This window comes from Nymphalis io, chromosome 10, assembly GCF_905147045.1.
Source record: "Nymphalis io chromosome 10, ilAglIoxx1.1, whole genome shotgun sequence".
NCBI classification, from domain to species: domain Eukaryota; kingdom Metazoa; phylum Arthropoda; class Insecta; order Lepidoptera; family Nymphalidae; genus Nymphalis; species Nymphalis io.
This window is the reverse complement of record NC_065897.1, coordinates 5,649,519-5,675,187: the sequence shown is the minus strand read 5'-3', so window position 1 is coordinate 5,675,187 and position 25,669 is coordinate 5,649,519. Positions and strand designations below refer to the sequence as shown.

The 25,669-nt window shown below is 35.8% G+C and overlaps 1 protein-coding gene across 1 annotated transcript; it reads right to left on the bottom strand.

Moving 5' to 3' along the window:
* Positions 1 to 751: 751 nt before the first annotated feature.
* Positions 752 to 23,847, bottom strand: LOC126771285 (UDP-glucosyltransferase 2-like). Its single transcript, XM_050491086.1, has 4 exons — positions 22,914 to 23,847; positions 9,087 to 9,312; positions 7,501 to 7,717; positions 752 to 1,444 (listed from the first exon to the last, which is right to left on the bottom strand). The coding sequence occupies exons 1-4, from the start codon at positions 23,775 to 23,777 to the stop codon at positions 1,168 to 1,170; spliced, it is 1,584 nt and encodes a 527-aa protein (XP_050347043.1). The 5' UTR covers positions 23,778 to 23,847; the 3' UTR covers positions 752 to 1,167.
* Positions 23,848 to 25,669: the final 1,822 nt, after the last annotated feature.

Genomic DNA, 25,669 nt, shown 5'->3' with positions numbered 1-25,669 from the left:
GAAAAACACATATCTTTCTATTCTGTGCTGAGTGTGGTTTCACCCTTTTACACCCTTTTACTTTGCCTACCTGGAGAAGTATTCCGTTCTGCTAAGAAATTTTAAGGGTGCCCGAACACAGGTCATTTTTTTATAATAATTCTTTTACGATACAGGCTATTAAGCTCTGTAATGTCGTTCCTTTAAATATTCGGGAGGCCAAATCCAAGTGTATTTTATATTGATATTGACATGTTTTTATTTGTTTGTGTTTGTTATACCACATATGCACCACCACTACCTACCATTTACGCCGTTGGTTGCCTGGAAGAGATTGCTATGTAGCAATAAGGCCGCCAAAGTTGTATGCTAATTAGGTTTTTTAATAGCAATTTCGCTAAAAGCAGAAACAACTATTAAATTTTAGCTGGTTCAAAAAATAAAAATGTATGTATAATCTGTTTGAGATTAATATACTTAAACACTGTTTGACCGATCACCAAGGAAGATGATATATTTAAACACTTGTTTCATGATTAATGGTTTATCCATTATATTCTAACTCGCCTCTAGACGGCACATTGACCTCTATATTAATTAAATACCTATTGGTATATAAATATACACGCTAGTCAACGTCTGCCAGGCTTTGCAAGTAACTTATAATATATATAAATAAAAAATATCAGAAACTGTAAATATTTTATACAAAGTTTATTTGGAATTGCGTCAAGCTTCTGGTAATAAAATATTTAAAAATAAATTTAACTATTAATGTAAGTAAGTAATGCATGTTGCAGGTACGATACGGATTCCTTGGGCTCCGATATTTAAAAAAAACTACATTTATAGTTTTGGAAGGAAAGTAGAATTATAAAGAAATGCGTTCTAAAGAATGTTCGCGTAAGATTATTATTTAAAAAACAACTTCCAAAATTTACTTCTTATATATTGTAAATAGGAATTTATTCACATATTTTTACATAACACATTATATACATTTAATTTTACCAATATACACTTTAATACAAGACAATCAACTCATACAATCAAATTAATGGATATAACTTAAAAAATTACTGATATTGCATTTAATACAAATCAACATTATAAACTTTGGCATATAGATTAATTTATGTGACTATTAAAATATTTTCTAAAATATCTTATATAATCATTGTTTCAATCCTAATGTGTCTTTTGTTTACTTTCTCTTACAAACATTACAGAAATCTTCGTCAATATTAAATATATGAATGTTATTATTACTATTAATATTAATGCATAGGCTGCAGCTACGTCGAGTAGTGCGTATTCATAGAAGGGCATATTCCTAGACGATGAGTGGAGTTTCCCCATATGACCCCAACGGATCACGCGTTCCGTCCAGAACACGGCCGTATCTAAAGGCGCTGATTCTCTATCGTGCCACATATTTGACACACGACGTGCGTTGAGACGCGTTCTGAAAATCAAAGAAAAAAAAAAAGGATTTAGTAAAAAGTATTTATTACATATAAGACGCATTTAAAAATATTTTTTATTAATGTATTCGACATACAAGAGGCAATTACTTAAGTGGTTTTTAAGGTCCTATTGGTATTTTAGTGGTATCTTGAGTAATTTAAAAACAATAATGACCAGTAGCCATCTTAATTATGATATGTTTTTTCTTATAAAATAGGTAGGCAGACGAGCAAATGGGCAACGCGATAGTACCCGATCACAACCGCCCGTAGATATTGACGCTGTAAAAAATATTAACCGTAACTTACACCGCCAATGCTCCAACTTACCTAGGGAACTAAGATAATAATATGTTATGTCCCTTGTGTCTGCAGTTACACTGGCTCACTCACCCTTCAAATCGGACAACAACAATACTAAGTGTTGCTGTTTAGCGCTAAAATATATTATCAGTGGGTGGTACTTATCCAGATGGGCTTGTACATAACCCTAACACTAAGTAAAACTACGGCCGTGTAAAAAATTCATTAATAATAATAATGTACTGCAGACCGATTTCGGCCACGGCGGCCAATCTCAAGAGAGATTCGCCAATTACGCAGGAGATTCTATAGTGCACAAGTGTGTGCGCCAACACAGGTGCACTTTCTATTCCCTAACTCTCTTAATCCGGTGGGACGGCAATCTGACACGACCGGAAAGAGTTCAGGAGCAGGACCGACGGCTTTAAGTGTTTTCCGAGGCACGGGAGTGTACACACTTTCAACTTCCAGACTCCGGGCTGCTAGTGAGATTTTTCTGACAGAAAAACCCAATAATTTTTAATCGGCCCGACCTGCGAATTTGACAGAGTACCTCCGGGTCTGCGGCCTTACATCAAGGCTCTAGACCAACGAGGCAGTCAAATACATTACGTCTAACATGTGAAAATACATTATGTCTAATATCGACGATGGAAACAACAAAGTGACGTGAATAAAACAAGTGTGAAACCTTAAGAGATGTGGCTTGCATATAATAACATAGGTAATTATTATGTATTAATGTTTTAAGTCTATTATTCATTTATACATAAACATATTATAATTTCCATTGTGAATAATTGTTAATATTATACATGTTTACGGTTTAACTTTGGGTGGTACAATATAATCAAAACATTGGATAAGAATAAATTATTATCCTATATATTTAAATATATATATTTGTTTATATTACTTTGTACATGTAACTATGTTCATAATGATTTACATAATTAGTTACTTAAATGTAACAAAAGTACCTTGCAATCGTGTCTCCATACTTTTAGAACATATTATGCTTTATGTCTCTTCATATTCTAATATATCGTGCACAAACACAATATTCATTCTTAATATTTAATTTTATATATTTAAAATTGTAATATTTTTAGTACGAAATTAAATTAGTATTTAATATATGAATTACAAATTGTAAGTAGTCCATTGTTTTAACATAAATGGTAACTACTAAAGAATTTGTTTTCTTGTTAATCATTAAGAACTGATAAGCGAATTCTGGCGTTACTAGGCCGGGAAAACGCTAGGCAGAAGAAGAAGGAGAAGAATCATTAAGAACTAAAGTAAAGTAAATTTTTTTGTAAAGTAATATTCACTTTATATAAGTAGGTTAAAACATACCTATCTAATTATGACATCTCTTGTAAGCGCATTCACGCGAGTCGATTTTAATCGATTTTGTTTTGTCGATTGGTTTAAATTTGCGCCACCATCGAAAAATAAAAATTTCTAATTTTGAAAATTTTCTAGTGATCCACTTTTAAATATAAAATGTTTTAAAACGATCGTTGGTTTGAAATATTATATTGAGCAAATAATTAACATTTTTGTTATAACATTATATAATTAGCAGGGCTTTGGCGCTTTATCAATTTGACGTATAATACTGAAGGTAAATTTGCTGTCATGCATCATTTTAGCGATATAATTTATTTTGTATGTAAAGTAATTGTTTAAAAATAATTATTCATAAATATGTAATATTTGCCTCTGAGAACTTCCACCAAAATCTTAAGGTAGACTTCACGCGAGTTTTTTGTCATGAGACTTTGATCATCATGATTGTCTTTGGATAAAAGATGAGAAGCATCTACTAAAATAGGTTTTAAAATCAGGCGTCAAAGCACGGCGCCCTTTTATGTGCTTACTGAGCGCGGGCAGAGTTAGAAAATATTAGAATTAGTAATACTTTTAGTGGACTATTTGTCGTCATATAAATAAAGAGCACAATCATATTTGCAATAAATTTTAACTTACAGATATTTCTTTCCCAGGTATTAAAATCGATTCATGATTTTCAGAACTCTAGATATAAAAAGAATATATTTTTTTAAATATTAGGCATAATTTGATCAACTAATTATTAAACCTATACAGTCGAGAATGTTCTGCACTAGCCGCTCCCGCCTTGCCGGCCCGCAAGATGCCTCTTCACGCCTCGTTTGAAAGAACCCAGGTTGTAAGAGGAGGGGAACACGTGTGCTGGTAACGAATTTTATTTTTTAGTGGTGCGACAAAGAAAGAAGTTGTCAAATTTCTTCGTGCGCGATGGAATTGATGTCACAGTAAGGCGGTGACATCGAGAGCCAGCACGCGTAGACTTGTGAAGGAACGGGGAAGCGGTAATGAGGGAGAATAATTCCTCAGAGCACTCGCCGTGATACATTTTATAGAAAGCGCTTAGCGCTGCTATTTTTCGACGCAATTGCAAAAGCTCGAGGGCGTTAGCGACCTTTGCGTCGTCGATAATGCGAATCGCACGTCGTTGCAACCGATCCAAGGCCTCAAGAAGGTACTTAGCGGAGCCATCCCAAAGGTGCGAGCAATATTCAACGCAAGACAGCACCGCTTGCGTTTTGTATAACAGGAAACTGCTCCTGTTATACACATATATACATTTCACGCCGCAGCAACTGTGCTGTGGCGTGAAAAAACGCCAGCGCTTTGTTCAGAACCCCGAGTTTCCGTGAGGCTGTTTTGATAATAGCATCGATATAATCCCTCAGATTGAGGTCACATCGAACGTCGATTCCCAGCATGGCAATTTTGCTTTGTATCATCAGCGTAGTGCCACAGAGGGAAGGAACAGGGGAAAATGGTGACTTTTTCGCTGTGAAAACGCACACCTGTGTTTTCTTGGAGTTGAACTCGATAAGATTATCAGAACCCCATTGAGCAATGAGTTGTAACGTCCCATCGCATCCGCTGCGCATCCATGATATCCCCCATGCACTATCGTTCTCGTAGCAATGTATGTTCCCAAGAGAGAGCATATAATTGATATGCAAAAGAAAGAGTGTGGGAGATAGCACAGATCCCTGGGGGACCCCAGCATTCACTACATAGAATTGTGAAGCGCAATAAAACACGAAGGCTACGCTTGTGTAGGAAGCTGGCAATCCAGGTGCAAAGCTGGGCAGGCAGACCATATGCCGGCAGCTTGGAGAGAAGACTTCTGTGCCAGACTCTGTCGAAAGCCTTGGAGATATCGAGGCTGACAGCCAACGATTCCCCATGCTTGTCTATAGCTTCACCCCAGAGGTGGGTTACGTACGCTAGAAGATCCCCTGTTGACCGTTTAGGTCGAAACCCGTACTAACGATCATTAATAAGATAATGATCTTCTAGGTAATGGATCAGTTGGTTGTTTAAGATCCGTTCCATCACCTTACAAAGAATTGAGGTGATAGCTATTGGCCGATAGTTTGCCGGGTCAGACCAATCCCCCTTTTTGGGAACCGCTTGCCCATTAGCCTCTCTCCAAGCCTTCGGCACACATCCTATAGAAAGAGAAATGTGGAACAGGTGTGTTATCACGGGAGACAGCTCCGCTGCACATTTCTTCAGTACTATAGCTCGTATTCCATCGGGACCGCTAGCTTTCCGCACATCGAATGATTGCAGCTCTGCACGTACATCACGCTGCCTGACTTTAATGTCAGGCATTGGGTGACCACACGGAGGTATTGTTGGTGATAGCGCACTACGATCATCGATCACGGAGTTATCTGCAAAAAGTTTTCATCATAAATTACATTAACTGTCAAAATTTCAAGTTTCTTACCCCTATGGTTTAGGCTCTGCATCGACTGACTCAGTCAGGACAAGTAATTGTATATGTATAGATAAAATAAACATACGATAGTAGTGTCATTACCATTTTAATAAAGCAATTAAACCAGTAGTTTTATATTTCGTTCTTGAAAATGTAAAACTTGTGGTCCTATTGCTTGTATGTTAATTTCTGTGACATTTTTTATAATGTGTGCATTTATTTTTATTTAAAAGAGAATAATTTGCTCGTCAATAGACTTTTGAGACTTTTTATGATGTGTGTTTTGTTGATTAATGCAGATATGTTGCTATTGCTGATAATTGACAAACAAGGTCTTGGCATGATCGTTATGAATAGGGTCTTCGTCACAACTCTTGAGAAGTATGTTATCTTAATAGGTATGACAGTGTTATTTATTATTATCGCAATATATATTATATATATTTCATTTGCGTATTGCGTCCCAATATCGTGCATCTGTTATTAACGCTACACATTTGTAATTAAATTTAATATATTAGAAAAATAATAAACTATTTGCGTCAAGTTCACTCAAACAAGATAGGCTATAGCAGACAAATACAAAGGTGGTTCTATAATTTTTCATCGGATACCTATTCATAAAAGATAAAATAAATATTAAAAATATCAGACAAATTGAGAACCTCAAACATTTGAATTTAATTTAACAACAGAACATGTTAATTAAGCGATTTTAATAAATATCGCCGCTGGTATCAGTTTAATGAAATTTGACATAACTTCAACTCTAAAATTGTCAGTAATTTATGGTGAGCTAAGAGCGACTTTCTAAAATCTAAAATTAAAAAAATGAACTAAAATATTTGTTTATAATAATTAAACAAAAGTTTGATTGTGTATTAGGTATGAAACTTATTGTTGTGGGACGACCTGCACCCGCGACCTTACTAGTGTCTTTCTACCGCTAAACATAAATTACTTATTTATACACCAGCTCTGTTTCCGCTTAGATTGAGTGTACCAAAAATATTGAAGATACATAACATTTTTTATGTTTAGCGGTGTATTAACAAATTTACCACCTGAATTATTAAAAAAAGCCATTTCATGACTGTTCACAGTTTATGAACAAGGGGAGCATATGATTAGATCCCTATAAGGGTCCGTTCACACAGACCGGCTCGGAGAGGAGAGCAGATTTTTATCACGTTGGAAACAGTGTTTTGAGTGATTGTAGTAAAGTTTATTTTTGCATTTGCACCTTTTTTGTCATTAAAAATGCCTGAACGCGCTTCGTGTGAAGTAATAAAAGGAGCCGACCGGCTCCGCTTGCGTGCTCTTTCTCGCTCGCACCCGCTTTCAGATCTCTTCCAGCCGGTCGATGTGAAATAGTTGGCGGCTCCGCTCCGGCCAATTCCAAGCGTATACGACCCGGTCTGTGTGAAAAGAAAAAAGCAGGCCGATGCTCTCCGAGCCGGTCTGTGTGAACGGACCCTAATTCATATTGAATGATTTGTGTATGTCTGAAAACGCGACACACGATCGTTGCAACTATACTAGATAAATAAACAATTCAAAGAGTATAAAAATGGAAGAAAACGTTATTATTTAAGACACCAGTTATTGTTAAATGAGTGTAACAAAATATGAAATTTACAATTTACCATAATATATTATTGTCATTACTTACGTTAACATAAATAGTAACTTTGTTCTGTATGCTGAGATAAGAAATAATGTATGTGCCTTAGTATGGAGTCGTTTTGTCGTAATAAGACAATGAAAACGTGTGCACATTTGATATATCAACAAAATAAGTAATATAATAATAATATTGTTTTCCGACCGAATGACGCCCACGGCAGTCATTACGAAGCTGATTCTCTAATAGTTTTTATTACGTTATTAAATAAATTCTTATCCACATATTAAGGTAAGAAATAATATTATGACATGTTATAATGAAAATCTACTTACTCAGCACTTAACACACTTTGCAAAGCTTCGCTCAGCGCTTGTTCTGTGAGATCTATGTAGGACACAACTCTACCAAAGCCAGCGGCGGTAGCTGCGGCACCGTTGCGTGGCTGGTCACCAAAGAACGGTACCACGACCATAGGCTTGCCAGCAGACACTGCCTCCGTCATGCCCAATAAGCCTCCATGAGCAATAAATGCGACGACTTTATTATGTCCTGTAAAAAGGTACACGTATTAATATGCTCCTATAATTATTCAGAACCCTTTAGCCTCAGTGGATCTACATGTATTTTGAAGAGTTATGCAGGCTTATTTACGATTGGCTTTATTTTCATTGATTTAGTAAACATTTATAACACCAAAATGAACTCGACAACTGACTTTTGCTTTATATCATTTTATTATTTACTTGTAAAACGAAAAGGTTCACCTGAAACAGGCCATGTGAACAGCGCAAAAAAATTTAACTTATTTTATGGTAAAATATAACATTAACTTATAATAAAATAAATTTTACATAAATATTAAATAATATTGTATTGAAACTGTAATCCAATCTGATTATTATAATGATTTATGGCGCGTGTCTTTCGCGTGGGTAAAACGTGTTAGTTGGTATATATGTATTTATAGTTCGGTACGTTCAGAGTCTGTCTATTTTCATTGTAAAGCTGTAAAATAGTGATCTATAACTTCTCCGCGTTTATTTAACTAAATCTGTAACACTCTTAGCCGAATTCTTATTTTTTTAGTGATAATGTCTCATTTTTTTGTCGTTTATGTTTTTTTTATTTTCAATTAACTACCGTTTCTACCCGCGTATAAGGATCCTTTTCTGAGTTCCTGACAACGTGTAAGCTAAATTTCACGAGGATCAGTTAAGGAGTTAAGCGGTGAATGCGTAACAAACAAACATATTTTTGCGGTTTATAAAATTAGTTAGAATTATTATAGTTTTAAAACAGGCCCCCAGCATATTGTATAAGTCTGCTTGTATTAGATTAATTACCAAGAAGTATAGTTTTATCCGATATTGGAATTTTTTTTATTTTATTTCGGAAGAATCGTTTTTTTTCTATTAAGCACGATTAACCACAATTCGTGTGCAGATATTTTAATCGTGACTTAGATATTTTTTCCTTTATAAGTAAGTGATAAAATTTTAATATAGTATTATTCTAGTAGGCCCTAACAAGTATTTTGCATCATTGTTATACAACATTAAATAAAATTTCAAGCTACTATCGTTTCCGATTTATATTATACGGAGAAAAACCGCCAAGAAATGAAGAAATTACTCTTTTTCTAAAATAAATTTACATAAACAACTAAGTATATTATATGCTAATTTATTTATATAATTCTTATATAATTTTCGTCTATCTTGTATTTAGTAATTTGCCGTATTTCTTTATATTTTTATTTTATCACATCACATGAATTTAATTTTTTTTTTGGCAATTTAGAGGAACGGATAATTTGTAAAAGCTTCAGTTAGTGTACAGGAATTGAAATTTATCCGCTCCGTACTACAGCGTGTAGTCAATATAAGGTCTCTTAATTATTCCAATAGAAATAACTTACGTAAAAGTTCATATTGAGGAAGCCATCTAACTTTCAATATGTTGCCAACGAGCGTTCCATTGTCCGCGCTATCTTCATATTTCCAAATAACTCTTTGTTTTAACTTAGATAATGCGTTCATGAAAATCTCTTCCTTGTACTTCGGCATACTGGCGGTCTTTATTAAAGATCCAAAACTGAAGAGTACCACTCCTTCCTCGGACTCGTTTATGAATTTCTCGATATACTAAAATGAGTGAAAAAATAATAATAGTTTAAATTACAAAGTAACTGTGAATGTCCCGTTGCAGGGCTAAGGCCCTCTTTTTCTGGAAAAAGCTTGGAGCTTATTCTACCACGCTGCTCCAATTGGGGTTGATGAATGAAACATGTGGCATAATTTTAATAAGCACATTTTGCTCGGCAGTAAAGGAAAATTAAATAAAGTATAATTCATTATAAACACAAATTAAGCAATTAATGAAAATTCAGTGGTGCTTGCCTGGGTTTGAACCCGCGGACATCGGTTAAGATTCACGAGTTCTGACCAAGGGGTCATTTCAGCTGATCTACGGTTTGATTTTAATAAATTATAATATATACGTATAATACAGTATATAAGTATAGTAGTAGTAGAGTAATTTATTTTGTATATTATTTGAATGTGATTTTAAATATATCTCGTCAAGTTTAATCATTTATCCCTTAATATTTTTTTAGAAAAGTTACAGTACTAACTTTAAAGCTTATAATAGGTAATAATAATAATTATTTCAATGAAATGTCCCGCTCAAAAATGAAAGTAGAAAAAAAAGAACAGTAGATATTAACACAGGATATCTTTTTTTTCTCTGTTCCAGGGTAGTATGCAAAAGCGATCCCGTGGCGCTCCTCGTTAAGACGGAAAGGGTACCGCTGGTTTTTTAGTGGATATTCGTGCGGGGCGCACTCGGCGACTTGGACACCAGCGAGCCTCACATACCCCCCTCTGTTCCCGTGGGTGAAACGCGTAACGCGTTTTTCCAGGAAAAAAGGATATCTTTTTGTCAATCTTGATGACAAATTTGATTGCAATCGGTCAATGGTTTTGATATGATAAGGTAAAAATAAAGAAAGACAAAGCATATATTGGATTTATGTTTTAAATTGTAAGCAGAACAATAACAGTCAGCCAAAGAGTATATGTCGCTGTTCTCCAGATAATTCAATGTCAAGGACCGCTGTCGAGTTCGATTTCCTTTGGCTCGTCGCGTCGGTTTGATTTTAATAGCTTATCTCAGAGTTATTTAAAGTACTCACTTTTTCAAAAATGATTTGAATCATTTTTATTATTAAATTTATTAAGTACAACTGTTATAGTTCTTATGTGGATCAGATTTTTGAACTGAATTTTTAGACATTTTTGACACACCAATTGAGTTGAAATTTGCACTAGCTTTTGGTTTTATTGAAAATACTAGTAACAAGTGGACACCACAGCCCATAGATATGGCTCTGTTAGAATTAGTCCCTTGGGCCTATAGATACACTGGCTTATTCGCCTTTTAAAGAGGAACACAAAAATACTAAGTGCGGCTGCTTGGTGGTAGAATATATGATGAATGGGTGGTACAAAGCCCTATCACCAAGTGAATAAATGCTTGTATTTACTTTTATTTTTTAATTATATGTTTTTACTATCTTTTATTATACCGATATAACGTACAGAATGAGTTAACATAATTGTAACATTTTATACCTTACTTTAGTAATCATTACAAAATTGGATTTTAAATCCGTTCAAGCGTGAACAGTAAATATATGTTATACATCCTCCCCCTTACGGCTTTATAGCAATGCCCATACATAAAAGTATGTATTGAGATTCGGAAATATGCTAACTTCCTATGTCTCACTAGTGAATTCATAAAATCCGAATTACGGTGATACGCTATTTTAATGTGTGTAATTGTTTATTATTATTTTTTAAATGTTTTAATTATTTAAATGCCGTGTTCGATATTGGACAATTAGCAACCGTGTTCTGCGTTGAGATTCGAATGTTGAGAACAAAATTCAAAATGAGTTGGTACTATAATAACTTGTTACTACCGTACGCATGGTGAAAAACTCGTGAAGTGGCTTGCAGCCGCGTTTCGAGGTCAGCCAGCGTACAGCCAGAGCCCGAGCGAGTATTGCCGCGATGGGTGTTGGTCCAATGGAGACGGCTGTTGAACCAATGCCGGGGGAAATTGTATTGACCTGCCGGACAGGGAGACTCGAAGAAACGGCTGTTCCGCTAGCCGCCTGTGGCATAGTACAGGGGCCCGAGCGTGCCTAACCAGCTCGTGAGGCTGCTCCACCAGGCCACGCATAATCTCGGGGTGGACCGTCGTGTCGGTTGGTGACCGGAAGGTGGGGTCCCGGCGGCCACTTCCGGGGGGGTTCGGGGGCCCTTCCGTCCGGCGGGTCAGTGTATTTTTCCTTTTGGCAACCACTTGGGGAAACACGCCTCCACACTTTGCCCATCCCTATCGTGGCAATACATCGCTCGCTTCAAGTCTCTTTTCCATTTTCTTTTCCCAAATGGTAGCGCAACAAAACAGAAATAACGGTCGTACAGCGGTGCGCACCCCCACCATACCCTCGCTGTTTGAGGTCGAGTTCTCTAACATCCGTGGACTCCACACTAACCTCAACGCTGTCCACCACCATCTCGAGACAGCACGGCCAGCAATATTGTTTCTCACGGAGACACAAATACTCCGTCCTGCCGATACCAGCTACCTTAATTATCCCGGCTACACGATTGAAGAATCCTTCAAAGCGAAAGCCGGAGTATGCTTGTTCGTCAGGATGGATGTTTGCTGTCACAGATTGCGCTGCTTGGAGGACCCCTCCTTCTCCATGTTGGTGGTACGTGTGGACCTGGTTCGTCAGAGCCGAGTCTACGTATGCCTCTACAGATCCCACAATGGTGACTTGGAGACAAGCCGATTATTTGACCATCTTAGTCGGGTGGCAGATGCTGCGCAAGAGCAATTTCCTAACGCGGAATTGGTGTTTTTGGGGGATTTTAATGCTCACCACGAATCATGGTTGAAATCCCTCAAAACTGACCATGCTGGAAGGACTGCTCATGCTTTTGCTCTCACACATGACTTGACCCAACTGGTTGATCAGCCTACCAGGATCCCAGACATTGATGGGCAAGCACCTTCTCTACTGGACCTTCTGACTTCTCACCCGGTGGACTATCAGGTTGTGGTTCAGGCTCCTCTTGGCTCTTGGGATCACAGCCTTATATCTACCAGAGTGCCACAGGCCAAGCTGCCGCCACTAGCGGTATGCAAACGTCGCGTTTGGCACTATAAGTCGGCAGATTGGGACGGTATGCGCGATTACTATGCGTCGGTCCCTTGGAAGGAAAGTTGCTTCAGTGAGAATGACCCGACAGCTCACAGTCCGCAAGAGCAAGCTGATCTCCTGGCTAAACTCATTGCCGACAATTCCGTCATCGGTGATTGTAGTGCGCTGCCACCTACAATACCTTCATGTGGCCATACGATGCCTGACATCAAAATCAGGCAACGTGATGTGCGTGCGGAGCGGCAATCACTTGATGTACGGAAAGCTAGCGGTCCCGATGGAATACCAACCATAGTGCTGAAGAAGTGTGCAGCGGAGCTGTCTACTGTGTTAACGCGCCTTTTCCAACTTTCTCTCTCTTCGTGATGTGTGCCGGAGGCTTGGAGAAGAGCTTATGTGCAAACGGTTCCCAAAAAAGGGGATCGGTCTGACCCGGCAAATTATCGGCCAATAGCTATCACCTCAGTACTTTGTAAGGTGATGGAACGAATTTTAAACAACCAACTAATCCATTACCTAGAAGATCACTGTCTAATTAATGGTCGTCAGTACGGGTTTCGACCAAAACGGACCACAGGTGATCTTCTAGCGTACGTAACACACCTCTGGGGTGAAGCTATCGACAAGCATGGAGAATCGTTGGCTGTCAGCCTCGATATTTCCAAGGCTTTCGACAGGGTCTGGCATAGAAGTCTTCTCTCCAAGCTGCCGGCATATGGTCTGCCTGCTCAGCTATGCACCTGGATTGCCAGCTTCCTACACAAGCGTAGCCTTCGTGTTTTAGTAGATGGTTGCGCTTCACAATTCTATGTAGTGAATGCTGGGGTGCCCCAGGGATCTGTACTATCTCCCACACTCTATCTTTTGCATATCAATGATATGCTCCCTCTTGGGAACATACATTGCTATGCAGATGATAGTACAGTGCATGGTGGATACCACGGACGCGCAGTGGCTGGGCGGGCGAAAACTGAGGAGAGGCGGAAGAATCTTGTCATTGAACTCGATAGGACGTTAGAGCTCATCGCCAAATGGGGTTCTGATAATCTTGTTGAGTTTAATGCCAAGAAAACACAGGTATGCGCTCTCACAGCGAAAAAGTCACCATTTTACATCCCTCCCTCTGTGGCACACCGCTGATGATACAAAGCAAAATCGCCATGCTGGGGATGGACTTTCGCTGCGACCTTAGTCCAAGGGATTACATCGAGGCTGTTATAAAAACAGCTTCACGGAAACTCGGAGTTCTGAACAAGGTGCGGCGTTTTTTCACGCCACAACAACTGTGCCTGCTGTACAAAACACAGGTACGGTCTTGCGTGGAATATTGCTCGCACCTTTGGGATGGCTCCGTTAAGTACCTACTGGCCTTGAACCGGTTGCAGCGACGTGCCGTACGCATTATTGGCGACGTAAAGGTCACAAACACCCTTGAACCTTTACAATTGCGTCGTGACATAGCAGCACTGAGCGCTTTCTACAGACTGTATCACGGCGAGTGCTCTGAGGAATTATTCTCTCTAATTCCTGCTTCCCCCTTCCTTCTTAAGTCCACGGGAGCTGGTTCTCAATGTCACCGCCTAACTGTAACATCAATTCCATCGCGAACAAAGAAATTTGGCAACTCCTTTCTTTGTCGCACTACCAAAAAATGGAATTCCTTACCAGCTCACGTGTTCCCCTCTTCTTACAACCCGGGTTCCTTCAAACGAGGCGTGAAGAGGCATCTTGCGGGCCGGCAAGGCGAACGCGGCTAGTGCAGAACGTTTTTCCCGTCTGTACTGGCCGTCGTCGCGTTTGGACTCTACTACCACTTACCATCAGGCGGAGTAGAGTCATTTGCCCTCCCGGCGAATATAAAAAAAAAACAGGAATTTACATACCGAAAGAGATTTTTTTTAATTGGAAAATTAGTAGTGTCTTGAATTCATTCTTGAATAGTTTTATTTGACGGGCCGGTTGGCGTGGTTGGTAAATACTTGCCTTTGACGCCGAAGGTTGTTGGTTCGATTCCCACCCAGGACAGACATTTGTGTGCATGTACATGTCTGTTAGTCCTGAATCTGTATGTATATTAATGCATAATATTAATTCTTACTATTTTATCAAAAGTCTATTAACATCATATTATCACTTTGTTAAGTAGGTAGGTACGTCTATCATAATAACATGTATCATTATTTATGTTTTATCATAAAATAAACAAGTTCAAGAATTATATGATGATAAGCAATAAATTATTAATTGACTTAAGTAACTTTTTAACGCAAATAATTTTACTAGTGCGATTATTCTCACAACTTCTGTTTTTTTTTTAAGTTAGTCAGAGACTTAGATATCTTATCGTGAAGTTCAGTTATAATTACCTCATGTAATAAATATTGATAGATAAAGTTATTGATTTATATTTTAGCCAAAACATTAGAATTACCGTATGTTCAAATTTTGCTAAGAAATTATTTGTATCGTATGGATAGCATTCCATTCATCGTCAGTTTGTATTATTTTATTACTTGCCATTTATTCTATAGCTAACCGTTTTGTTTACAAATAAACTGTCGCATTGGTATTGTGGTCAGCAGATGCCGAGTTTTCTAGTTCAAATCCCGGATCGCTATTGAATTTTTCTATCAATAAATTCTTAGTAGCATCTTCTGTAGTTAGAAAAATTGCAATGTTAATCCCATGCCACTGAGTGCAGGTAAAACCATGTATTATCCATCTGATTTCTTTCCTTGAGATTTTGGGTCGTGGTGGCCGAAATTTAGGCAGGAGGACTTTACTTATACCTTTATAATTTAACTGCTGCCATGCAAAAATATAACTTTTATTTTGCGTCATGTTCCTATAGAATTATTACATCTGCCATTTCCTTTACTCGTGGAATCAATATCGTTATTTTTTTGTATTTATAAGAACGTTAATAAAAAAAATGTTTTGATATTCTATTATTACTAAATCATTGTTTAATGTTTTTATTACATAATTCACATATGTCCATATATTAATATTTTCAATTAATTCAATGATAAAAGTGTGCTGATAACATCCGCAATCAAGTTGAACTCATTTGAAGGTCTGGCATGCTTTTGGCGCGAAACAAGAATGAATACGTTAGTTACATCTTTCATATATAAACCCGTTTCTGATTAACACATTTAGGAACAATAGGATAAAATATTAATTTTTTTTTGCTTAAATAAATTAGAACAGAATTAAAGCATTTGAAAAAAAATAACTCAATATTACTTGTTAAATATTAAAATTACGTAAGTATTTTTAAAAACTTTGAAATTAAGCAATTATAAAATCCGGAAAAATATAATTGTCGATTGAGTCATTTTAGAAGATAATTATATAATAGAAAGCTAAATTGAAATGATATTAGAAAGCTAAAGTAAATTATGCAATTGTGTGATACAGACGTTTATCTTAGGTTTTTACCGTTACCGCATGAATAAAAAAAACTCCTGATAAATAATAATACCATTATATATAAAATAAATTACCATTGCCATTGCCATTATCAAGAGGGACAAGCCAATTATAGGGAGATATTCTAGTGTATTCTTGTGTTTGCGAAAACACAAGTGCACTATCTAGTCGCCCGCTCTCATGGGACGGCAAGTACTATACGTGCTTTCCGTTTGATACAAGCTTAAAATGTGTCTTTTGCAGACTCCTGGCTGCCATTGAAAATTTCTCAACAACAACATACAAATATATTATTATTAAAAAAATTTATCGATATGTGAAACCGGAACCTTCAATTATAAGAAATTCTAGTACAATAAATACAAATTTCACAGTAGTTAAAATTGCGGAACTCTAAAAAGATGAAAACAGATTGTCTTACAATGATTACGTAACGTAGCAGGGGTCGAATTCTATTAATCTATAACTTTTATGAAACGTTCCCGATTCGATTCTAATCGAATTTTCGAAAGAAAAACTCAATAATTTTATTGTTCCGACCTGGGATTTGGGTCCGCGACCTTACATGTACTAGACCTACAGATACCTACACTAGCCACTAAGCCTTCAGATAGTTTTTATACTAGCGTAGGTTTAACAGAAGAATTGTTAAATCTAGAGATATCAAAGCGCAGGAACATTAAATTTAAATAGAAAAGACCCACCATTGCGAATTAAACAAGAAATCATGAATTAGAATGGACTTTATGTTATTGCTTCGAATAATAATAAATTATTTATTCCTAGACAAGGAGAGTTTTATTAGGAGGTGCAAAACAAAATTATTATCGTAAAATACTCTAAAATGAATTTTAAGATAATGTTCAATTAATCAATTGTTATTAGCAAGCAGCATGAAAACTACAAAAAGGATAGAGACCACATTTACAGGATCGGAATGAAATAACTTTTTGTTAACTTGCTCATTTTTCATTGAATGCACGTTTTCACTATCACCGTTTAAGATACTGAAAGATACTGTTTACAGCAAAACGAAAAATATCCAATTTAACTATCCTCGAGCATTTTTTTTCACGAGTATTTACCGTATACCAATAACCCACGACGTGGGTTCACGGTTTTTATTATATGTATTGCCGAGAATCCCGCTAGCGGGTTCACTAACACAATGTACTGCGTATGAGGATATGAAAAGTGTGGAGAATGCGAATGTGTTAACATATACCGTTATATCAAAACCAAACAGTAATCAATACTTAAATTAAATAATAAGAAAGCGGATAAATGGCAACGCTTAGATTCGATTGCGATTAAGTGACAATTTGTTAGTAGAATTGGTCCCAGTTCATTGCGGTAAATTAATAAAACGAAGAAAAAGAATGCCTTTATTTTTGTTTTATTTCGGATACAAAGCACACCAAATTGATTTCGGTTTATCGTGAACTTGAAACCCGCTTTCTTCTGATTTCACTTAAATTATTAAATTTGAAAGTAGCTTGAAGCGGTTGACTCGGTTTTGAGAAATCCTTTAAAAAGTATGCCGTGGACAATTTTATTGTTGTTTTTATCTCCTTTTTGCTTTAAGTGCAAAATAAAGTCTGACCTTTACGTTAAACTTATAGAAAATAAGTTAAGTCTTTATGGTTTTAACAACTTTGTCTATCATAGTAAATCTATATGTACTATTAAGAAACATGGTACTTTCTTTGCATTGCCTAATTCACAAGAGTAAATTAAAGGCTGACAAAATTAAATTAATTAAATCTTATGAAAAGAAATATGAATATAAGAATTTAAAAGTTTTACTAATATATAAGCTGTTAATTTTAACGATCATTATTTAAAAATATATTTAAATAACTGATGGTTTTTAAGTGAGACGCGTTTTTTAATTATTATATTATTGAATTCCGCGTAGTCTTTATTAAATTGCAAAAAATCAAATGATTTTAATTCAATAACTTTAATATTTAATGTTCCGATGTACGAGTAAATAGTAAGTACAATGCCTGTAACAATTTTGTTGTAAATAGGTGTTATATTTTTAATACTAAATATTGTTAGGTACTTCTAAATGATCTGTTTAAATGCGTCGTTTAGAGAAACGTGATAGGTGCTTATTCTTTTATTCTCAGGTGCACAGCTGTGTTAAAATTAAAAAAAATGTTAAACATTACTTTGTATTGATGTATATATGTAACAGTAATTACAGGCACAAGGGACATAAAATCTTAGTTCCCAAGGTTGGTGGCACATTGGCTATGTAAGCGATGGTTGACATTTCTTACAATGCCAATGTCTAAGGGCGTTGGTGACTACTTGCCATCAGGTGGCTCATATGCTCGTCCACCTTCCTATTCTATAAAATATATATATATATATATATATATATATATATATATATCAAATGTGTATATTTCAGATTTCTGAACTGTGTCAATGTGTACGAGTAGAGGTTACTGGCAGGTGTCTCATTCGCTCGTCTGACATCCTATTCTAAATTTAAATGCTCAATGTTGTAAAAGCGAAGAAGGGGTGCAGATAAAAAGAACATGAGATTTACATATTTCATGCAATTTTCTATAATAGCTCTTTAAAATTTAGTATTTTCAATTAAAAAAAAAGGAAAGTTACAAAGTTGTTGAGTAATGTATTTAGAGTATTATTTGTAATAAAAAACACTATTCCACTTAACTACTTATATAATATTTTATTTTACTTACAAAGTTTCGATAAGAACTTCGCCGACATTCGAAGCGCTATTTTTTGACGACTTCATAATGAGTACAAGATCTCGACCAATAATATCACTTGTCAATTAAATGTCAAAGTTGTATATATCACTTGACTCTTCCTTTCGTTACTATTCCACGCGGTCATGATTTGAGTACTTTTGTTTAAATATTTTTATATAAATAAATGTTACTATAATTTGTTAATCAAATACATTTTTATAGATCGGAAATAATGTATTAATTCTTTATAAAGTAAACTAAATACGGATGCGACCCGAGATGGGAGGGATCAGACCCGAAAGGGAAAATCGTGCAGAATAACGTCATAATATTCCACTGCTTTAAATAGAAATATGTTCTTGGTAAGGGGTCTTAAATTGTAATTCTAAAGATAAACAGTGTTTGGCAGCGAATTGGAAGTACAAGGTCTTTTATACAATGCCAATATCTATCGGGAGGAAAAAAAAGTTAAGTGGCAAATTTTCTTATTTATCTTACAATTTCTGTCGGCAAAACAAATCAACCGTTCCTTAAAAGCAAGAGGAGCGATCTCTCTATCTATCTCCAGGAGTACATAAGCTTTGTTTGATTTTTATTAATGTGTTCATCACTATTTATATAACATTAACTGAAGTGCAATTTATGTGAAGTAAAAGCCTTGACTACAGGGCGCTGAACGACAATCTCGTTTTACCCTGATCAAGGGCCATGGCCGACGCGGCTCGGAAGTTAGATCTAATTGGAGTAAAGTAAAGGTTAATGTATTTGTATGTTATGCGATCAATATATGAATAAACGACAATGACCTCGGCCGCACAACTGTCGTTTAATAAGTACGGTCTGCAAAAGTTGTGAATCATTTTAATTTATTAAGTTCGATTGTTTGTTATTATTTTTTTAATTATAATTTTGCCTCACACTGTGCAAATATTTTGTCGTTTTGAGCTTTTGCATAAATATAATGATTGTATATAAGTCGAGATCGCTCAGCGGTCAAAAGACGATAATCTAAGTCAATTGCGTGCAATTGCGTATTTAAGTCCGTGTAAGCTGTCCGTGCTCGACGGCAAAGGAAAATATCGTTAGGAAACCTGCATGTGAAGGGCGTATATCTGTCTATTGTTTATTTACCGTCCCGCATTGAAACATCGTGGTGGAAGTGGATGCAAATACAAAATAAGCGGAGGCCTAAGCCCAACGGAACCGGCTACGTAATGATTGTATGTTTTCACACTAGGTGATAACCTATCATTAGGCTATGATGTAAAACGCCACAATACGTAGGTACTTCTATATCAAAACAGTTAACAGCAACTAACTTACAACACTATTAATAGATAAATATTTAACGTAGTTTTATTTATTTGGCAGATCACCAGGGAGAGTCATTGGCATCAATATCTTGAATGACGTTGTTAAACCTGATTTTAAAACAGTGGAAACACTCATAACTGACGTAACTTTTTATTTTTAATTGATAATACCTGAACGTGTTTCATAACAATCGGAAATTAAGTAATTCACGCATATTAATTAATCTAAGCCCTGTAAATGTCCTACTGCCTGCCAAAGAATTCCTTAATACAGATTTATGTCATTTCCTCATGTTCTTTAGGGAATTTAGATTAGTTGAAATACCTTCAGAATGCAATGAACGGAAAAAGCCATCGAATTTGTAGACTATTTTCCGCCAGCCAGAAGTTGGCAGTGTTTACATTTCCGTGTCTCAGAAAGCGTCCAGAGTCGCTGGTCTTGTGCCTACACTTTCGCTCGTCGTGTCGGTTTAGCTTCCCATCGGCTTTTCAGGGTGAGTGAATAGAGAGTACCTATGTCTTAGCTTGTGCACTATAATCGCCTGCTCATTTTGCGCTTACCTGTGGTAACAGTAAATATGCAAGTAATATAGTTTTGAATCCTATGTAAAAGAGAGATCATTTAACTATTTTTACCAGTAAAATCCAGTTCCGGTAGTAAAATAAAATTACAACACAACACCGTAAAAATCACAATCATGAAAATATAATTCATATCGGATTGTTTAAAAAGTTATCTTAAATATATTAAAAAAGTAAGAAAAATATTTTTACTTTTATATATAGTAATTGTAATGCAAAATATATTTGTTTTTATAATTAATTGTAATAAAACGATTATTGTGCGAATAGCCGTGAGTAACGGAAGTTTTTCATCGAAAGCAAAAGTAATCTAGATTCAAACCCGGCTCTTGGAGATTGCCTTCAGGCCCCGGTTACTTTCTAAGTTACTATTTATTTTCTTTTTTACCGACCTACAGCGTTCGTAAGAAAGCGGAGGAAATTTAATAGGTATAATCAATTTCAGTGTTATTGGATTCAACAAATATTGAATCGTTCAATTATCATCGTCACCCAGAACTCTTGCAAACATTGAATTAACTTGTTAATTGAATTTATTTATATTTGTACAAAATACAAAAATATTTTATTACCACTTTTTTTTATTAGCACGCAACAGAGTAAATATTTTTTTTATAAATAAATGTATGATTGTAACACGCGTAGGTAATTAATTATTTAAATTGACTATTGTCTGATTACAAGTGTTGAAATTAGGAATTGATATTAGGTTTCTATTACTAGGGCATTACGTGTTACCAGTGTGTCAATACTAGCCGGTTATTATTTTTTTTTTGTTTTTTTTTTTTTTTATGAAAGTAAGTTTAAAGGCTATCAAATAGGCCATCTGATAGGAAATTGCCACCGCCACCCATAGACTTTGGCACTGTGAGAAATATTAACTATTTCATACATCGCTAATGCGGCACCAAACTTGGGAACTAAGATGTTATTTCCCTTGTGGCTCACTCACCATTCTAACCGGAACAACAATACGAAGTATTGCTGGTTATTGCTAGAGTATATGATGAGTGGGTGGTACCAGAAGTGCGTGCACAAAGCCCTACAACCAAGTATATTAAATATATAAGACGATTTTTTATAAAAATTATAATTTATATGTTATTTAAACTACTTTGAGTTAGTTTTCACGGGCCGCGGGTCCAGATGCAGTAGCCAACATTGCTTATTACAGCGACTACGGCCCATGGATAGGCATAAGTCAATAAATTTCGATATAGTTTTTATGTCTGACTAAATTTTATTAATCAAACATATTTTATTTCATAATTTGCGTTTATTTAATTTTTTGTGGATTTGTTCATACAATCGATGCAATAAAACCTATTATCCAGTCAATACATTACGTTCGTCGATTAAGCTAATCAAGATTAAATTATGAAGCTTAATAATAGTCTGACCTAAAATTGAGTTACGTATTGTACTAATTTATTTACCAATAAAAGATCATAGAAGATATTTAATATAACAAAAATATTTTCAAAATGTCTTTTATAATTATTTAAGTAGGTGAAACTTTTTACTGCTTAAGTAATAATAATAATTTTAATACGAATTTGTGAAGAAAGATATTATTAATATTTTAAGTTATTAAGGTATGTATCGAATTGTAATTTAAGTTACTACTTTTATCTTCAATTGAAGAATAGGATGCAAATTAATGGTCTCAGAATTGAGTTGGAGTATATTTTAGCATACTTAAAAAAGGAGGTTATCAATTTGGCCTTATCTTTTTAAAGTACTTATTTGTTCCTCGATAGTTTCGCCGATGAACCGATTTTTATAATATTTTTTTAATCCGATCAGTCAAACCCCGATGATTTGGATTTTAGTTCTCTAAACGACACTATATCAAAGGTGCCCCTTTGGAACAATTATAAAAATTATAACACTTTATTCTGTTAAGTTTATACATACAATTAATTTTAGTAATTATTTAAATATTATTCAGGCACGTTCTTAGTTTTATTAATTTTTATAATTGATGAATATGGTTCTTAAGTTATCATATACATACACACAGTTAAACAATTTCTTCTATTTATTAAAACTAAATAAGTATGTGAAGAATGCTAAAACTCACTAAATGAAGTTTAAAAACAATACAGGTCAGAATGTTGAACTATGACATCTTTATTTTAATTTTTAATTAGGTGCCGCTTAGGATCAATTGAATTCTAATAAAATAAAATAACTATGATTTATCTTATATTTAATAAAATTATAAGTAAATAATATATTTCAACAAATAATCTATGGTACATTGCTCGCAGGTTGCGAATTGATTATGATTTAATTTAAATAAAATAATATTTCTTGGAAAATCAGCGTAGGTAAAATTTCAAATAGCAAAGAACACTAATTATGTAAAGTATTGTAAATGTATTGACTACAGTAATTCTAAAATATATCTTAAAATAGAGTAGTTCACTTACCTCTGGTATGACTTTCCTCGTTGGGTCTAAATGCATACCACCAACCTCTACAAGACCGGGCAGAAGAGGCCTCGGGCCGTTCAAGGCGTGGTGGGTATTCATTAGCATTAAACTTACATTTTTGCTAAGTTCACTTAATTCAGGAATCTTTCTACCAAAATGTTTTTCTATTAAAGCTTGTTCTCTCATTTGAATCATATGACGGAACCACAAATGATAATAAATCTTTAGAAATGTATTCTCCATTCGCTCCAATAACGTCATATGCGAATCGAATGCCGTGCTGACCAGAGGAATGTATGAAGGATTATCCGTAATTCCAATGCGTTCAGCCGACCATGGCATCAAAGCGCACGATAACAATGAAACAACAGGTGCTTTTATCCCATAGACATGCAACAGGCCTAACATACAGTCACTGTTAAAATTTTCCAACAAAACTAGATCATATTCCTTGCTTAGGGCTTCTTTAAGTGGAGGCCAATCGACGGCTTTACTGCACACTTGTAGTGCCATACCGGCTAGTGGGTTAAATTCGGACATTTGCTTAACGACTCTTCCTACTATAGGTATCCGTTGGATAAAACTGGGATTCTCGTACCAATTTAAGTCGAAAGTCTCTACGCCGACACCAGCGATACCTTCAAAACTGATGTCCGTGTAGTTGGCTGGTGGATTTGTGAGAGGGAAAAATGAAGCCACTGTGACATGGTGTCCTCTTTCAGCGAGTTTTCGCAGTAGAGGTTCGAAGACCATCTGATGACTTTTGCCGGTGTGAGGAAAAAGTCCGAGAATACGAGCTCCATGCACAGCATAGCTCGAAAGCGTGAATAACACAACGTAACAAATAAGTGGGGGACGCATTGCGCACGATCTTCCCTACTCCGCGTCACATGTAACACTGCGACGATGTTAATACGATCGGACCGCTTAACGGGTGTTATTTTCAGAATCAGTTACGTGATACTAACTGTGAAATTGTTTTATGTATTGTTATTGATAATAAAAATTGTAAGTGTATTTGAACGCTTCACAATAAGGTTATAGTAAATATATCATCGTAATATGTAGTTAAGAGTCAGACAACATTTAATTTATATTTAATTATTTTTAAACTATGTTATTGGATTATATAGATATAATGTTTCATATATAGTGGAAGAGGTGATAATCATAATTTCAATTTGATTTAAGAGCAATTTTTATGCATTTAATCTTAGATAAATTACTTTAAATAATCTTTGTTTAATTTTCGCATAATCGTTTGAACACTCAAAAAAGAAACGTTTAAAGACTTATAAATTATGTATATGATATATAAGTATATACTTACATAGTTATTGCATTTACTTACGCTTTTGCAAACGACCACTGATTTTGTTATTAAGATCAAATGAGAAGAGTAACAGCCTGTTAATGTCCCACTGCTGGGCTAAGGCCTCCTCTTCCTTTTAAGGAGAAGGTTTTCTTTTTTTTTTCTCTCCAAATGAGAAGGTATGCGTAATTTTGTGGCCGATTAAATAACGATTATTACATAGACGGTTACTTCGCAGTTCGATATATGTTTAATAAATTTGTATATAATGCACATTATTCCCAGATATTAATAAAAAATACCTGTAATTGCCTTGTAACACCAGGCATTGAAGAAATCATATATTACAATTAGTAGGTGTTGCAAATTTTATTTTCAAAATATTTTAATTGAGTTCATTTTAAGTATTAGTGATTTTTGTGGATAAATAAAAAACGTGTCTTTGTTTTTTTTTTAAGTTTTTTTAAAGTGTTTTTCCAACGTGATATATTTTTTTTTATATGCCCCGGGATGGCAAATGACTCTACTCCACCTGATGGTAAGTGGTAGTAGAGTCCAAACGCGACGACGGCCAGTACAGTCGGGAAGAATGTTCTGTACTAGCCGTCCCCGCCTTGCCGGCCCGCAAGATGCCTCTTCACGCCTCGTTTGAAGGAACCCGGGTTGTAAGAGGAGGGGAACACGTGAGCTGGTAAGGAATTCCATTTTTTGGTAGTGCGACAAAGAAAGGAGTTGCCAAATTTCTTTGTGCGCGATGGAATTGATGTCACAGTTAGGCGATGACATCGAGAACCAGCTCGCGTGGACTTAAGAAGGAAGGGGGAAGCAGGAATTAGAGAGTATAATTCCTCAGAGCACTCGCCGTGATACAGTCGATAAAAAGCGCTCAGTACTGCTATCTCGCGACGCAATTGTAAAGGTTCAAGGGTGTTTGTGACCTTTACGTCGCTAATAATGCGTACTGCACGTCGCTGCAACCGATCCAATGCCTCCAGTAGGTACTTAGCGAAGCCATCCCAAAGGTGCAAGCAATATTCAACGCAAGACCGTACCTGTGTTTTGTATAACAGGCACAGTTGTTGTGGCGTGAAAAAACGCCGCACCTTGTTCAGAACTCCGAGTTTCCGTGAAGCTGTTTTTATAATAGCCTCGATGTAATCCCTTGGACTAAGGTCGCAGCAAACGTCCATCCCCAGCATGGCGATTTTGCTTTGTATCATCAGTGGTGTGCCACAGAGGGAGGAATGAGGGTAAAATGGTGACTTTTTCGCTGTGAGAGCGCATACCTGTGTTTTCTTGGCATTAAACTCAACAAGATTATCAGAACCCCATTTGGCGATGAGCTCTAACGTCCTATCGAGTTCAATGACAAGATTCTCCCGCCTCTCCTCAGTTTTCGCCCACCCAGCCACTGCGCGTCCGTGGTATCCACCATGCACTG

What these genes read in the sequence shown, in the direction of transcription:
- LOC126771285 (XM_050491086.1), bottom strand. Translation starts at nt 23,777, where the DNA reads ATGCGTCCCCCACTTATTTGTTACGTTGTGTTATTCACGCTTTCGAGC. An exon ending in CGAGGAAAGTCATACCAGAG is followed by an intron (nt 9,313 to 22,913) that starts GTAAGTGAACTA and finishes CACTCATTTTAG; the next exon opens with TATATCGAGAAATTCATAAA. An exon ending in TCCTCAATATGAACTTTTAC is followed by an intron (nt 7,718 to 9,086) that starts GTAAGTTATTTC and finishes ACCTTTTTACAG; the next exon opens with GACATAATAAAGTCGTCGCA.